At 19.9% G+C, this 17,058-nt stretch overlaps 3 protein-coding genes across 3 annotated transcripts in view; 1 reads left to right on the forward strand and 2 right to left on the reverse strand.

Moving 5' to 3' along the window:
* LOC122508061 (DNA mismatch repair protein Mlh3-like) overlaps positions 1–8,667 on the forward strand; it is a 35,918-nt gene extending 27,251 nt beyond the window's left edge. The window contains exon 12 of the mRNA XM_043621150.1: positions 8,542–8,667. The gene's annotated coding sequence lies outside the window, so the exon portion shown is untranslated. The remainder of the gene's footprint in view (positions 1–8,541) is intronic.
* Positions 1,094–12,804, reverse strand: LOC122508062 (putative uncharacterized protein DDB_G0286901). Its single transcript, XM_043621151.1, has 11 exons — positions 12,438–12,804; positions 10,054–10,320; positions 9,355–9,471; positions 9,094–9,198; positions 8,538–8,669; positions 8,073–8,234; positions 7,794–7,871; positions 5,109–5,159; positions 4,192–4,987; positions 1,832–2,249; positions 1,094–1,588 (listed from the first exon to the last, which is right to left on the reverse strand). The coding sequence occupies exons 1-11, from the start codon at positions 12,484–12,486 to the stop codon at positions 1,358–1,360; spliced, it is 2,406 nt and encodes an 801-aa protein (XP_043477086.1). The 5' UTR covers positions 12,487–12,804; the 3' UTR covers positions 1,094–1,357.
* A 584-nt stretch (positions 12,805–13,388) lies between these two features.
* LOC122508065 (glyoxalase domain-containing protein 4) lies at positions 13,389–17,055 on the reverse strand. The gene is made up of 6 exons (XM_043621154.1): positions 16,860–17,055; positions 16,605–16,654; positions 16,188–16,453; positions 15,924–16,079; positions 15,567–15,742; positions 13,389–13,661 (listed from the first exon to the last, which is right to left on the reverse strand). The coding sequence occupies exons 1-6, from the start codon at positions 16,941–16,943 to the stop codon at positions 13,518–13,520; spliced, it is 876 nt and encodes a 291-aa protein (XP_043477089.1). The 5' UTR covers positions 16,944–17,055; the 3' UTR covers positions 13,389–13,517.
* Positions 17,056–17,058: the final 3 nt, after the last annotated feature.

Raw genomic sequence — 17,058 nt, forward strand, 5'->3', positions numbered from 1 at the left:
TTTCCAAAATTTTAATAAATGCATCGAAACAATTCAATAATTTTTTAAATGGAAAAATCTTTGCAAAAATGGAATATTATTTTCAAAAAAATTTTACGAAACAATTCAATTTTTTCCTTAATTCGTTATAAAATTCTTCAAAATAATTCAATTATCAAACAGGATTTTTTTAAAAATTTGAAAGAAATTTTTATACAATTAAATTATTTTAAAATTTTTAATTAAAATTATTAAAAAAATTCATTATTTTAAAAAAAATTCAAAGAAATTCTTCAAAAAGAATTTTTCTAAATACCTACATTAATTTTAAAATTGAAAATATTTAAAAAGAAAAGTTATTAAAAAGTTAAGAATCAAATAAACGAAACGATTATTAACATAGACTTTTAAAAAATTGAATTCTTTTAAAGAATTTTATCAGATTTTTCGAAAGTAATTAAATTTGTTTGACTAAATTCTTTAAATCTATTGAAAATAAATTAATTTTTTTATAATTTTAATTGAAAATTTAGGTCTTTTTATTGTAAATTTGGAAGTAATGAAATTTTTTCAAAAAATTTCACTCAATTTTTTAAAAATAATAATAATAGATAATAATACATAATAAATAATAATCATTTTTGTTAAAAATTGTAATTAAAAAATTGTATTAAAATTTTTAAGAAATAATTGAATTCCTGAGAAGAATTTTAATGACTAATTTCTTTAAAACTTTTGAAAATAATGTAGTGTTTTTCGAATAATTTTACTTGAGTTTGTTAATTATTGTAATTAATGATTTTCATATTGAATTTTATTAAAATTTTTTGGAAATAATTGAATTCTTTAAAAGAATTTTATTATTGAATAATTGAATTCTTTTAAAGAATTTTATTAAAATTTTCGAAAATAATTGAATTTTCGAATAATTTTATAAAAATTTGAAAGAATAATTAAATATTATTTCAACTATTAGCAGATTTAAATTTGTAAAAATTAAAAAAGAAAGAAAAAAGTAGCTTTTAGTTTCACAAATTTAAAAAATATTATCCCAATAGTAGCTAATCGTAAAAAAGTATAGTAAATAGGTTTTAGTAGATGAATGCAATGCCTGTAAATTTGAAAAAGTAATTTATTTCTGTAACAAATATTTTTTTACAAACTATTATTTTCATTTTTGTCTCTTTAGAAACTATATGTATCTGAAAATATATTTTTTAATTCTATTCATAAGTATTTTTAGCGAAATTAAGAGAAATATTTGAAAATTAATGAAAATCCTATAAAATATGTATAAATAAATAATCTCTAAAAAATAATTTGAGAGGAAAACAATATTAATATTGAGAGAAATAAAAAATTCTTATATATTGATAATTTATAAAACCGGAACAGCAACGTCCAGAAGATCCTTTCCCCACGAATGGAAAGTGTGCGTGAAAATATTGAATTTTGTTCCACCCAAAGAAACTGGACACGATTCATTCGGTCTTGCAAAATAACAAACTGTGTATAATGCCATTTCTAATTCGGGCAAAGTTCCAATGAATATCGTCGTCGGTTGAATAATTTCCTTCGATTTAACGACAATTTTCAATAGAGATCCCTCCTATAAGAAAAGAAAAGAATTTTATTAGCAAATTTCTATGGATAAGTGATTTATTTTTTTTATTTATTTTCTGCATTAGAAAATAATTTTCCCTATTATTCTAATAATTTTCCTTTTTATTTCATTACAAAAATCGAAAAAAGAATTTTCTTTTCTCGATTTTTGGAATGAAAATCGAAAAAAGAAAATTCTTTTTTCGATTTTTGGAATGAAAGAAGAAAAAGAAAAATATTTAAAACTTACATTTCCGAGATCTAAATTCTCCATATAGCCAATGTAATCAATTTCCTTTTTTGCTTCCAAATGATTGAAATAAATCCAATTTTGCAAGCCCATTATACTTGTATTCCAATAATTCTCTGCCATAAATGTCCTCTCGAACGCGGACGTTGATCCTTCAATTTCAGTAAACCAAATTCTGGTTAAAATCTCCTTTCTCGATAGCATATCAGAGGCAATGAAATTTTTCTTCGTCAACCATTTCATCAATCGTGACATTACATTCGTTTGTAAAATAACTTCCAAAAAATTATTCTGCTCCTTTAGCATTTCCTCAGTGATTTTTTCCTTTATTTGCGAATCGTACTCATAATTATCGTACAGCAATTTTATCAACTCGATCGATGGAATTTGGTAAATTTCGTCTTGAATCGTCAGCAATCTGAAAAATTTCCAGAAAATAATTAAAAGGAAAAATTTAATTATTAAATTTAAGAATTAATGCAATAAGGCTTATTATTAAATACAAAATATTTTCATATTTTTATTAAATATTTCCATAAAATTCATATATTTTCCAAAGTTTTAATAAATTCTTGGAAACAATTCAACTATTTTTATAAATACTAAAATTCTTTGCAGGAATTAAATAATATTTAATCAAATTTAAATAAAATTACACAAAACAATTTAATTATTTTCAAAAATTTCCAGAAAATTCAATTTCAAGAAGAATTTAAAATTCGCTAAAAATAATTCAATTATTCTCAAAATATTTTTAAAAAATTCTATATGGAAATTAAATTACTTTTAATGCAATTTTTAAATATATTCATCAAAAAAATTGAAAGAATTCAATTATTTTCAGAAAATAATAAAATTCTTGTTATGAATTCAATTATTTTGAATTTTTGCAAAAATTTTACTATTTAAAAAAATAATTTAACTGCTTCGAAGGATTTATTAAAATTTTAGAAAATAATTGAATTTTTTCTAAGAATTTATTAAAATTTTTGAAAATAATTTAATTTTTTCTAAGAATTTATTAAAATATTTGAAAATAATTTAATTCTATTGACATTTCTTCTAAATAATTAAGAAAAAAATTAAATTCTTTCCCGAAATTGTTTTGAATATAATTGAATTTTGCAAAGATTTTATAACGAATTAAGAAAAAAATTGAATTCTTTCCCGAAATTGTTTTGAATATAATTAAATTTTTGCAAAAATTTTTACTATTTAAAAAAATAATTTAATTTTTTCGAAGGATTTATTAAAATGTTAGAAAATAATTGAATTTTTTCGAAGGATTTATTAAAATTTTAGAAAATAATTGAATTTTTTCGAAAAATATTATTAAAATTTTTTTAAAAAATTTAATTCTTTCATGGAATTTTATTAAAATTGTATTAAAAATAATTTAATTTTTACAAAGAATTTTACTATTTATAAATATAACTGAATCTTATTGTAAAGTTTTTACTATTTAAAAAAATAATTGAATTGTTTCAAAGGATTTATTGAAATTTTAAAAAATAATTGACATATTTTCTTTAAATATCTAATATTAAAAATTGAATTCTTTCATGAAATTTTATTAAAATTGTATTAAAAATAATCAAACTTTAAAAAAAAAAAATTTCATAAAATTCAATTTCAACAAGAATTTAAAATTCTCTAAAAATAATTCAATTATTCTCAAAATATTTTTAAAAAATTCTATATAAAAATTACATTACTTTCAATGCAATTTTTAAATATATTCGTCAAAAGAATTGAAAGAGTTCAATTATTTTCAAAAAATAATAAAATTCTTGTGATGAATTACTTAAAATTAATTTATTTTCTAAAATTTTAATAAATTCTTCGGAACAATTCAATTATTTTTAATAGGTAGTAAAATTCTTCGCAAGAATTCAATTATTTTCAATACAATTTTAATAAAATTCTTGTTCATAAAATTCAATTGCTTTGAAAATTTTCAATTAAAATTATTAAAGAAACTCCATTAGTTAAAAAAAAATTCAAAGAAATTATTCAAAAGAATTTAATTAGGATTTTTAAAAATTTTAATAAAATTCTTCGCGAGAATTCAGTTATTTTCCTAAATAATAAAATTCTTTGAAGGAATTCTATTATTAAATTTTTTGATAAAATTCTTTGCAATAATTCGATGATTTTCAATACATTAATTTTAAAATTGAATATATTTGAAAAGAAAAATTATAAAAAAGTTAAGAAACATAAAAAACAAACAACAACTAACTTTAAACTGAGAACAGATTACCGGAACATGTACTTTATTATTATTATTAATTAATTAATAATTTCGAGAAAGAAAAACGTCTTCCCCCCTGATAGTGGAAAAATTAAAAACAACTTACGGCTCAATTGACTCGTCAGTGACGTTTGTGCTGTTGACCTTCTTTTGGAGATTCAATTTAATATTAGATTCAATATTATATTTATCAAATTCTCCTCGACTAAAAAGATCCTCTGTTAAATTTCTCAACTCATCGTCCGTAATATTTAATTGCCGATAAGAATTATTTGGACTCAATTCATTATTAAATGAATTCATTTCCGACTGATTATTGTTATTATTTAAATTATTCGAAGTACTTGCACTATTCCCATGATGATGACGATGATGGTGATAATTGGAAGTAATCGGATTATTCTCATCTTTATTATTTTGATTATTCGGATTATTTTTCTCATTCTGATTATTCGGATTATTTTTCTCATTCTGATTATTAGGATTATTTTTCTCATTCTGATTATTAGGATTATTTTTCTCATTTTGATTATTTGGATTATTTTGATTATCAGAATGTGTGATGGCATTATTTCCGGTTCCTTGTGAATCGATCGAAGGATAATTATTATTATTATTGTCATAATAATAATTATTATGAACAATGTGAGTCGTACCTCCGGTAGAGCCACCACCATAACCATTCGAATTCGAACCATAACCATTATAATGATTTCCGGAAAAATGACTTGGATAGAAAATTCTATTGGCGGCAGCATTAACTCCAGCGTTCACTGTCGAATGAACTAGAGCTTCTTTGAAAATATCTCCAGTTCCTCGTTGAGGGGAAACAACACTCGGCACATAAATAATTCCCGGTTGAGAAAATGAATTCCCACCAGATTGATAATTCTGATGATATCCTAAGGAAAAAAAATCACAAAATTAATAAATACGGAATGAAAATTGTGTAATTCCAACACTTTGGATAAAGAGAAATTTTTATTTTAAAAGATAATTGAATAATGAACAAATTTTTATTACCTGAAGAACCTGGGTGAAGATACGGGGCAGATGGCGTTTGTGGAATATGTCCTGATGGATAAAAATATGATGATTAAGAAATAAATTTAATTTAATTTAATTAAAAAAAATAAAAATGAGAATTATTCTACAACTAGCAAATGATAGTGGTTTTTCCATATATAAGAATATTTTTTAGCAAGAATTAAAATATTTTCATAAATAATAAAATCCTTCAAAGAAAATCAATTATTCTCATAAATAATAAAATTCTTTAGAGCAATTTAATTATTTTCAATACAAGTAAATTATTTTCAAGAATTTTAATATAAATTCAACAATTTTGATTAAAATTTAAATTTTCAACAATTTTGATGAAATTCTTTTAAAAAAAATTATTTTCAAAATTTTTAATAATAAAATTCTTTTAAAAAATTCAATTATTTCCATAAATAAGAATATTTTCCGCAAAAATTAAAATATTTTCATAAATAATAAAATACTTCAAAGGAAATCAATTATTTTCATAAATAATAAAATGTTTCAGAGGAATTCAATTATTTTCAATACAATTTGAATAAAATTTCTCGAAAGAATACAATTATTCTTAAAAATATTATTTGAATTCAATTATTTTTATAAATTATAAAATTCTTGGCAAAAATTCAATTATTATGTTTTTCTCAATTCTTCAATTCTTGTCAAGAATTCAATTATTTTTATAAATTATCAAATTCTTCAATTCTTGGCAAGAATTCAATTAATTTTTTAAATAATAAAATTCTTCTGTAAAATTTAATTATTTTTAATACAATTTTAATTAAATTTCTATAAAAAAAATCAATATTCAAGATAATTTTAATAAAAATTTCTCTATCAGGTTTAGTTATTTCTTAAAAATTGTAATAAAATTTTTCTGAACTATTTAATTGTTCTGAAAAGTTTCTAATAAAATTCTTTGTAAATTTCAATTATTTTCTAAATTATCAATTAAAATTACGTTAAAAAAATTCATTATTCTTACGAAATTTAATGAAATTCTTAAAAAAAAATGAAATTATTTACAAAAACTCTAATAAAATTGTTTAAAAGAATTTAATTTTCTATGAATAATTTTAATATAATTTAATATTTCAATTTAATTATCAAATTTTTTATAAATACTTTACAAGAATTCAGTGATTTTCAGAAAATCGACAATTTAATATTTCTGAAAATTGAATTCTTGAATCGAATTTTATGAAAACTTTTTTAAATAATTGAATCGCTGCGATAAAATTTATTATTTCTACCAATAATTGAATTTTTGCAAAAATTTTAAAAAATAAGTGAATTTTTGAGAAGAATTTTATTAAATTTGTATTTAAAATAATTGAATTTCTGTGAAAAATTGAATATTTTCGAAAAATTTTTAAAAAATGTTTAAAAATAATTTAATTTTCTCTGGAATTTAATTAAAATTGTATTTAAAATAATTGAATTCTTGAATTGAATTTTAAAAGTTTTCTTAAATAATTGAACTTTTGTGAAAATTTTAATTATTTTAAAAAATAATTGAATTTTCTTGGAGCATTTTCACAAGATTTTTAAAAATAATTGAAATTTTCGAAGAAATTAATTAAAATTGTATCGAAAATAAGTGAAATCCTGATAAGAATTTTATTATTTATATTAAAATAATTGAATTTTTTACCAAGATTTTTATTATTTATAAATATGTAATTTTTGCAAAGAATTTTATTACAATTATGAAAAATAATTGAATTCTTGATAAAATTCAAAAATTACTTTCAAAATTTTCAGTAAAAATTATTTTTAAAAAACTCCATTATTTTCAAGAAAATTGAAATAAATTCTTCAAAACAATTCAATTATTTTAAAGAATTTGAAATAAAAATCTTGCCAAGAATTAAATTATTTTCAATAAAATTTTAGTTACATTTTCTCGAAAGAATTCAATTATTTGAAAAAATGTTGATAAAATTCTTGAAATGAATTCAATTATATTCAAATTTTTTTATAAATTCTTTACAAGAATTTAATGATTTTCAGCTCATCGACAATTTAATTATTTCTGAAAATAATTGAATTCCTGGGAAAAAGTTTCTTATTTTTGCTAATAATTGAATTTTTGCAAAATTTTAAAAGAATAATTGAATTTTTGAGAATTTTATTAAAATTGTATTTAAAATAATTGAATTCCTGGGAAAAAATGTACTATTTATTGATGTAATTGAATTTTTTCGAAGAATTAAAAAAAATGTTTAAAAATAATTTAATTTTCCCTGAAATTCAATTAAAATTGTATTGAAAATAAGTGAAATCCTGATAAGAATTTTATTATTTATATAAAAATAATTAAATTCTTTACGAAGATTTTTATTATTTAAATAAATTGACTTTTTGCAAAGAATTTTATTACAATAATTATTGAAAATAATTGAATTCATCATAAAATTCAATTATTTTCAAAATTTGCAGTAAAAATTATTTTAAAAAAACTCCACTATTTTCCAGAATATTGAAATAAATTCTTAAAAACAATTCTATTATTTTAAAGAATTTTAATAAAAATCTTGCCAAGAATTAAATTATTTTCAATACAATTATTTTAATTACGTTTTCTCAAAAGAATTATTGCAAATTTCTTTGTTATGTATTTAAAAAATTGTTTTAATAATATAGTTCCCAAAAGTAGCGACATACCCTGATTCCCATAAAATCCTGTATTTGTTCCTGATGATGGATTTTGCAGTTGAATTCCTGTTTTAGAATACGAATTTCCTGAATAAAGACAATGAATAAAAAATAAATTAAAACAGTGTGAATAAAAAATAAATAAAAAATAAATAAAAAATAGTGAATAAAAACAAATATAGAAAATAAATAAAAATAGTAAATAGAAAATAAAAAAATATATAAAAATTAATTAGAGTTTCTTTTCAACTGTAATGAAAATTTCATGTTTAGTTTTTATTCACTTACCAGGATTGTAATAAGGATTGTAAGGACTAGAACCACTTTTTCCAGTACTGTAATAATAAGGATTGTATGGACTAGAGCCAGTTTTTCCATTATTGTAATAAGGATTGTAAGGACTTGAACCAGACGAAACTTGTGGATGTTTAGACGACGTAATTGATGAACCTAAAAATTATTTCTATTATTTCCAAATAATTTTTGAATTATATTGAATTTTGAATTAAAATTTAAAAAATAAAATGACTCTTGAATACAAAATTAAAAAAATTAGATTAAAAAAATTAGACGACGTAATTGATGAACCTAAAAATTATTTCTATTATTTCCAAATAATTCTTTAATCATATTGAATTAAAATTTAAATAAAATGACTCTTGAATAGAAAATTAAAAAAATATTTAAAAAATAATTCAGTAATTTTGATTACATGATAAAATTATATGAGAAGCAATTAAAATGATTGATTACCCAGAGATCCAGTATTATGGGGAACTGGATGTAAACCTTGCGGTGATCCAACAGGATATGGAGGATTAAATTTTTTCGGTTTCGATAAAGATGGTGGAGCATAGGTTGGAACTTGCGGTTTTGCACTAATTCCTGTAAGTTAGAAATTTATTAATATTATTTTCAATACAATTTTTTCACAAAATTTTTTTGTTTGAAAGAATTAAAATATTTTCAATATTAGTTTTAATAACATTTTTTATAGAATTTTAGAATTTAAATATTTTTCTATAAATAATAAATCTCTTCGAAAGAAATTCAATTATTTTCCAAAAATTGTAATAATATTCTGGGAAGAATTAAATTGTTTTTCAAAAATCTTTTAAATAAAATTCAATAATTAATTTTTTTAATTACAATTAATTTATTAAATAATTGTGGAAGAATGTACTAAATATTGAATTAATTAATTAAAATTTAATTAGTAATCTCTAATTCCCCAGCTCAATTATATTTACACTTTTTCCTTGTTTTGTAAAAATAAAAATGAAAATTTTATTTCAATTTTGCCGCTTACCACTTTTGTGGCCTTGATAATATCCACCAAAGGATCCACCTGCTGGAGGAGCCGACGGAGGAGTCACATAGGAATTTGCTGGTTTATTGTTCACTGCCGATGGTCCTGTAAAGTACAATTAAAATTATAAATAAACGAAAAAAAAAAGTTTTTTTAAAAATTTTTTTTATAACTATAAATATTTTGAAAAATTGAAAGGATTTATTATTTTTTGTTTCTTTGTTTTTAATTATCTTTTTAGAATTAGAAACAAAAACTCACTATTATTTTGCGGAGAATATTTCGTTTTATAATTGTTCTCAAAGACAGGGGCTGACGGCGGAGTCCTGTATTTTGGCGGTGGTGCAGCAGTGACTGGTTTCGATTTTGGAGGATCATCTACAAAATTATTAATTTAATGTTAATATTCAATAATAAATACGGTTTAGTATTAATTTTTTTACAGTTTTTTTTCTATTTTATTTATTTTTTTCTGTATTAATACGGAGAAAAAATATTATTTTCCGCAAAAATATTATTTTCCGCATTAATACAGACAATAATATTCTTTCTCTTTTTTAATTTTTTTTAAATATTAATACTTTCTTTCTCTTTTTAATTTTTTTTTATTATTAATACTTTCTTTCTCTTTTTTAATTTTTTTTATTATTAATACAGAGAAAAATTATTATTTTCTGTATTAATAAGAGAGAAAAATATTTCTTTCTGTATTAATACAGAGAAAAAATATTTCTTTCTGTATAATTACAGAGAAAAAATATTTTTTACTGTATTTCTTTTGTATTCAGAATTCTATTCTATTCAGAAATGCAGAAAAATATATTTTCTTTTTGTTTTAATTTTTTTTTCTTTTTTTTATTATTAATACAGAGAAAAAATATTATTTTATTGCATGATTATATTTAAATACTGTATTATTATTTTTCATTGAATAAATTTTTTTTAATCATAAAAACCTACTTTTTTTTGAACTAAAAATATTGGTGAACCATCCACCACTTGAACTACTTGAAGATGATGATGGCTTCGACGACGATGATGATGATGATCCTTTTGAACTGCTGCCGTACGAACTACTGTAACTACTTGATCCTTTTGATCCGGAACTGCTACCGAAGAAACTACTGGAACTACTTGATCCTCTTGATCCGGAACTACTGCCAAATCTGCTCCCACCACTGCTTCCTCTACTTCCGCCGCCACCCGATCTTCTTGCTATCGTGTCATCTAAAAATTTGATTTTTTTTAATTTTTATTTTTAGAACAAAAATATCAATAAATTTTTCTAATTATTCTTTTTAGAATTAAAATATGAATAAATTTTTTTAATTATTCTTTATAGAATTAAAATATGAATAAATTTTTCTAATTATTCTTTTTAGAATAAAAATATCAATAAATTTTTCTAATTATTCTTTTCGAAAAAAATTCATTTAATTTAATTAATTGATTTTGTTCAATTAGTAGCAAATGTTGTATGCAAATTAAAAAAATTTTTTTATTATCAAATATAAATTTTTGAATAATTTCATAAACAAAATTTTCAAAATTCACTTATTATTCTTAAGTGCATAATTAATTATTATTGTTTATATTTTTAACAAATTTTGATATAATTCTTTCGAAGAACTCAATTATTTTTATAAATAATAACATTTTTCGGAAGAATTCAGTTATTTTTAAAAATAATAAAAAAATAAAAAAAAAATAAAATTTTTTAATAAAATTTTTTGCAAAAATTCAATTATTTTCAACAAAATTTTAATAAATCCTTTGAAACAATTCAATTATTTTTTTAAATAGTAAAATCTTTGCAAAAATTCAATTATTATCAATAAAATTTTCTAAAAAAAATTCAATTATTTTCAAAAATTTTAATAAAATTCTTTCTAAAACTTCAATTATCTTCATAAAAAATAAAATTCTTTTGAAGATTTGAATTATTTTCTTAAATAATAAAATTCTTCTCAGGATTGCAATTATTTTCAAAAATTTTAATACAAATCTTCCCAAGAATTCAATTATCTTTATAAAAAATAAATTTCTTTGAAAGATTTCAATTATTTTTATAAATAGTAAAATTCTTCGAAAGAATTCAATTAATTTTATAAATTGTAAAATTCTTTGCGGGAATTCAATTATTTTCAAAACAAATATTTTTAAATATTTCCATAAATTTCAATTATTTCCTAAAATTTTAATAAATTCTTCGAAACAATTCAACTATTTTTATAAATATACTAAAATTCTTTGCAGGAATTAAATAATTTTTAATTCAATTTAAATAAAATTACACGAAAGAATTTAATTATTTTCAAAATTTTCCATAAAATTCAATTTAAACAAGAAAATTAAAATTCTCTAAAAAATAATTCAATTATTCTCAAAATATTTTTAAAAAATTCTATATAAAAATTAAATTACTTTCAAGGCAATTTTTAAATATATATCGTCAAAAAAATTGAAAGAATTCAAATTTAAATTCTTCGAAACAATTCAATTATTTCTATAAATAGTAAAATTATTTCGCAATAATTCAATTGTTTTTATAAATAATGAAATCTTTTGCAGACATTTAATTTTTTTCAAAACAATTTTAATAGAATTCCTCGAAAGAATTAAAATTTTCAAATATTAACATGAAATTAATTTATTTTCCAAAATTTTTAAAAATTCTTCGAAACAATTCAATTATATTTATAAATAGTACAATTTTTCGCAAGAATTAAATTATTTTCAATACAATTTTAATAAAATTCTTTTTCATAAAATTCAATTGCTTTCAAAATTTTCAATTTTTTTTCAAAGAATTTTAATTAGGATTTTTTAAAATTTTAATAAAATTCTTTGCGAAAATTTGGTTATTTTCCTAAATAATAAAATTCTTTGAAGGAATTCTATTATCAAATTTTTTAATAAAATTCTTTGCAATAATTCGATGATTTTCAATACATATTAATTTTAAAATTGAAAATATTTGAAAAGAAAATTTATAACATAGTTAGGAAACAAAAAAGTAAACAACAACTAACTGCAAACTGCGAATTTAAGTTTAAACTTCGAACTATTTTTACTTCTTAATTAATTAAATGGATTTTACTAATTTAGTAATTAAATAGTGGAAAATATTATAAAGTCCTTATTTCTCTTATGCAAAAATACATGAAATATTTTACAGTATAGAAACAAAATAATTGAAACAAGTATTATTTGCGATTTATAAATTTATGAAATATGTAAAATTTCCAAATTAAAAATAATTTATTACTAAATTAGTAATTTTATATTTACTAGATTTATTAATAATTTATTTGTTATTAATTTAATTTTTATTTAACACTTACGGAGTATAAATATTAGAAGGAAGATAAATAAGAGCACATTTAATTTCATGACGACGTGAGGCCTTTTGTGCGCTCTTGAATTTGAAACTGGCACTACTGTCTCACTCTGCAGATGATTATAAACAGACTGGCGTTTTAACTTGAGAGCATCATTTTGAAATTCTCAGAAGGAATTGCGTCTTTATGAAGTCATTCATTATCTTCTTTTAACGACTGGATCTTCCAAGTTACGTATTTTCAAGTGTTAAGAGGTCAGAGCAGATTAATGAACCAAGTTTTATTCAACTTCTTCAAAAAATTGAATCTCTTTCTTCTTTTTTCAATTTACAACCTTTTTTCATTTTTCAATCATTTTTTTTTCAATTATTGTTTAATTTTTTTTTTTTTCATTAAATTTCATGAAAATTTTTAATATTTCTTCAAGATTTTTATTTCAAGAAATCGTTAAATTTTCTTCGCCTTGAAATAATAAATTATTCAATGAGAAGAATAGATTACAATTTTTCTATGTTTTGAAAAATATTGATAAAATAGATCGAGACGAAATCTAATTTTTTCTAGGTAGACGATAGAAATTACGAATTTTATCAAATATCGATATTTAAACAATTATATTTATATTTATTATTATATTTAACAAATTATTAATTTTATTTTTGTAATTGATATTTAAACAATAATTAAAATTTTTTTAAATAATTTTAACGTAAATAATTTTTATGAAACTTTCTAATTAAGTATTTTATACTTATTTTTATTAATATTTATTTACATTATTTTTATTCAGAGTTAGTGGTAAAAAATGTACTCAAATATAGTTTTAAATGTTAAAAATAGTCTTTTTATATTTTATAATACTGAATAGTCTTTTTTTAATTAATTGTTTTTTTTGTACTTTTACATTTGTTTAAAACTTGTTTTTAATTAGAAAATTTCTACATAAAATAGAAAAATTGGTTTTTATAAATATTAAATTAATATTTTGTTAGTTTTCTAAATAAGAATAAAAAAAAAATTAATAGTTTCATTAATTAAAAAAGGTTATAAAATTTCTTGAAAATATTAATTTCAAGTTGTAAATTAGGCGGAAGTTTTCTGAATTTCACCTGGTGCGGCTTTTTCCTCTTTTGCAATGAACCTATCCAAAATCTTTTCACTCGGATAATCTGGTACCGAAAGTTTTCGAAATCCTTCATCGTCAACGAAACAAATTTCATGACCATCCTGAAATCATTTAATAAGTTTAATCATTTTATTAATTATTCATTGGAAGTTATTGTATTCAATTTTATTAAACTGTCAACAAATATTGCAATAACATTATTATTGTAATAAAATTGTTTTTGTTTCCTTTTTATAATTTTCTTTTCCATAATTTCTCCTTCTGAATGTATTGAATGTTTTAATTAAATTAATTTGAATTAAAATGAATTAAAATTTGAATTTTTAAGTTTAATTATTAAATTATTGTTTTAAGAAATTTTATCAAAAATTAATGAAAATAATTTAATTCTATCGAAGAATTTTACTGACATTTTTTAAAAATAATTATTGTTTATATTTTAAACAAATTTTAATATAATTCTTCCGAGGAACTCAATTATTTTCATAAATAATAATAATAATAAAATTTTCTAAAAAAATTCAATTATTTTCTAAAATTTTAATAAAATTTTTCCCAAAAATTCAATTATTTTCAATACAATCTTAATTAAATTTATCCAAAGAATTTAAATTTTCAACGAAACAATTATATTATTTATCAAAAATTTTTATTAAAATCTTAGCAAGATTTCAATTATTTTCTTAAATAATAAAATTCTTCGGAGAATTTCAATTATTTTCAAAAATTTGAAACAAATTCTTATCAAGAATTCAATGTTTTTTCATAAATAATTGAATTCTTTACAGAATTTCAAAGAATTTTAAAAAATTTGAAACAAATTCTTATCAAGAAATCCTTTTGAAGTAAAATTCCTTACAAAAATTCAATTATTTAGAATATTTCGAAAAATTTATTAAAATTTTATAAAATAATTGAATTTTTTCGAAAAATATTATTAAAAATTTTTTTTTAAATTATTGAATTCTTTTGTGAAATTGTTTTGAATATAATTGATTGTTTTATAAGAATTTTATTATTTATAAATAAAAAATTGAACTGTTTCGAAGGATTTTTTACAATTTTAAAAAATAATTGAATTCCTTTGAAATATTTTATAACGAATTAAAAAAAATTAAATTCTTTCGTGAAAATTGAATTTTTGCAAAGATTTTATAACGAATTAAGAAAAAAATTGAATTCTTTCGTGAAATTTTCTTGAAAATAATTGAATTTTTGCAAAATCACTATTTAAAAAATATTTAAATTATTTAGAAGAATTTTCTTAAATTTTTTTAAATAATTAAATTCATTCGTGGAATTTAATTAAAAATTCATTTTTATAAAGAATTTTGTCAAATTTATTTGAAAACAATTAAATTCCTTTGAAGAATATTGATAAAATTTCTTTAAATAATTTAATTTTTCCAAAGAATTTTATTATTTACAATTCATAAGTAATTTGATTATTTTTGAAAATAATAATTAAGTAATTAGTTAATAAATAAATCTTTCTAATTTTGAATCTGAAATTATTGAAAAATTGAATTCTTTTGAGAAATTTTATTATTTATATGTAAAAGTAATTGAATTCTAGCAAATAATTTTATTATCTATTTTTAAAAAATAATTTAATTCCTGCAAAAAATGTTGTTATTTATGAAAAAATAATTGAATTTTTTCAAAGAATTTTATTATAAATTTTTAAATATTATTAAATTTTTTCCAAGAATAATATTAAAATTGCATTGAAAATAATTGAGTTTCTACTGGAGAAATATATTAAAATCTTTCAAAATAATTCAATTTTTTCCTTATTTAAATTATGTATTGAAAATAATTGACTTCCTTTGAAGTATTTTGTTATTTATAAAAGTAATTGAATTAAAAAATTGAATTTAAAATTTTTTGAAAATAATAAATTAGAATTAATAATTTTTTCAATTTTGAGTCTGAAATTATTACATTTATTAGTTTAAATTTATATTCTAATTAAATTACGTTCATTTGTATAATAAAATTCTCACCGGATCGGCTAAAATAATAACACGAACAGAAGCTTTTCCCGGTGTGTCCAGAGTAATCAGATCCGTTAAAATTTTGTTTCCACTTTCTTGAATTTTTTTCTGAATTTCCGGCTGTTGATCAAATGGAATCGAGAAAGCAATTCGTCCGTAAGCTTTCGCATGATTCACTTCAGCACCTAGTAATTATAAATAATTAAAAATAATTCACAACTATTTTTTGATAATTCGTAATTATTTTTAGTCAATTCAAATAAAATTTTAGTCAATTCAAATAAAATTTTAGTCAATTTAAATAAATTCTTAGTCAATTCAAATTAATTTCTCAGTCAATTCAAATAATTTTTTTGATCTTCTTACCTATATCTTCGATTTTTAATTTTGCTTGATCCTTGTCAAATCCCAGAACGACGCTTTTCTCATTTTTCTCGAAGACATTTAGTTTCAAAATTCCCTGCCAATAATCAATGCTCCGCTGAAGATTTGAACTGGACAGCGAGACACTTTCCACTGGATCTTAAAAAAAAGTAGCATTTTTTTAAACATATGTTTATAATTTTTAATTCTTGTAAAAATTTTTGTCTTTGATTGTATTTTCAAATTTATAGAAAATTAAATTCATACCTTTATCCATTGGTTGAGATTCATTAATAAGAAAATATTTATAACCACCAGGAGCTTCGAGAATGAATTTTCCATTTTCCTCCTTCATTGGCCAACCATCAGACTTGGCCCTTTGAATTGCCTCCTTCGATCGAATGGTAATTCCACGAAAATCATTTCCCAATTCATAAAAATTAATTCCATAATTATATGTCAATTCAATGACGAAATGTGAATCTTCTGGTCCATATCCAATCATTGTCTTACTCCATCGATTCGCGTACGGTCTATGAAAAAATTCCAAAATAAAAAATAATTAATAACTAAATAAAAAAATATTTACCTCCAAAAAATTTATACGTTTCAATAAATAGAATTTAAACAGAAATACTTCTAGAAAAAAATTGTTTGTGACTCAGAGAAATGAATTAAACATACCCATTGCATGCAGCTTCACATCCTTCGGAAAATTCCTCGTGTCTTAAAACCTGTAATAAAAAGTAATTATTTGATAATTGCTCTAATCTTTAAAGCAAACAAGTTTCGAAATAACTTATCTAATAAATGAATTTCAATTTATTTTCTAAAAAAATATGTTTTTAAAAAGAAATTTCAAAAATTCTTTTTGAAAACAACTTTTATTTTTTATTTTATTTGTTTCCGCTTTGTCAAAATGTAAATATTTTCACTAACCTTCATTCCAAGTATTTCTCGATAGAATTTTGCGGTTAATTTACGTTCCGCAATTTTAAAAACAAAATGCAGTGCTCGACCCATTTTTTTCCCTTTTTATAATTTCTTTTTCTCTCAAAAACTTTTCGAGTTTTTCAAAATTAATTTCTGCCTTGAGAGCCGACTTTCACCGTCAAGCACGAGTCAGTGACGAAACCGC

Source organism: Leptopilina heterotoma, unplaced genomic scaffold (genome assembly GCF_015476425.1).
Source record: "Leptopilina heterotoma isolate Lh14 unplaced genomic scaffold, ASM1547642v1 Lhet_52, whole genome shotgun sequence".
In the NCBI taxonomy this organism is placed as follows: Eukaryota; Metazoa; Arthropoda; class Insecta; order Hymenoptera; family Figitidae; genus Leptopilina; species Leptopilina heterotoma.

Coding starts and splice junctions, on each gene's coding strand:
- LOC122508062 (XM_043621151.1), bottom strand. CDS start 12,486: ATGAAATTAAATGTGCTCTTATTTATCTTCCTTCTAATATTTATACTC. Junction 8,670..9,093: donor TTATCAAGGCCACAAAAGTG/GTAAGCGGCAAA, acceptor TCTAACTTACAG/GAATTAGTGCAAAACCGCAA. Junction 2,250..4,191: donor ACTGACGAGTCAATTGAGCC/GTAAGTTGTTTT, acceptor GAAATTTTTCAG/ATTGCTGACGATTCAAGACG.
- LOC122508065 (XM_043621154.1), bottom strand. CDS start 16,943: ATGGGTCGAGCACTGCATTTTGTTTTTAAAATTGCGGAACGTAAATTA. Junction 15,743..15,923: donor ATTAAAAATCGAAGATATAG/GTAAGAAGATCA, acceptor TATAATTACTAG/GTGCTGAAGTGAATCATGCG. Junction 13,662..15,566: donor TTATTATTTTAGCCGATCCG/GTGAGAATTTTA, acceptor AAATGATTTCAG/GATGGTCATGAAATTTGTTT.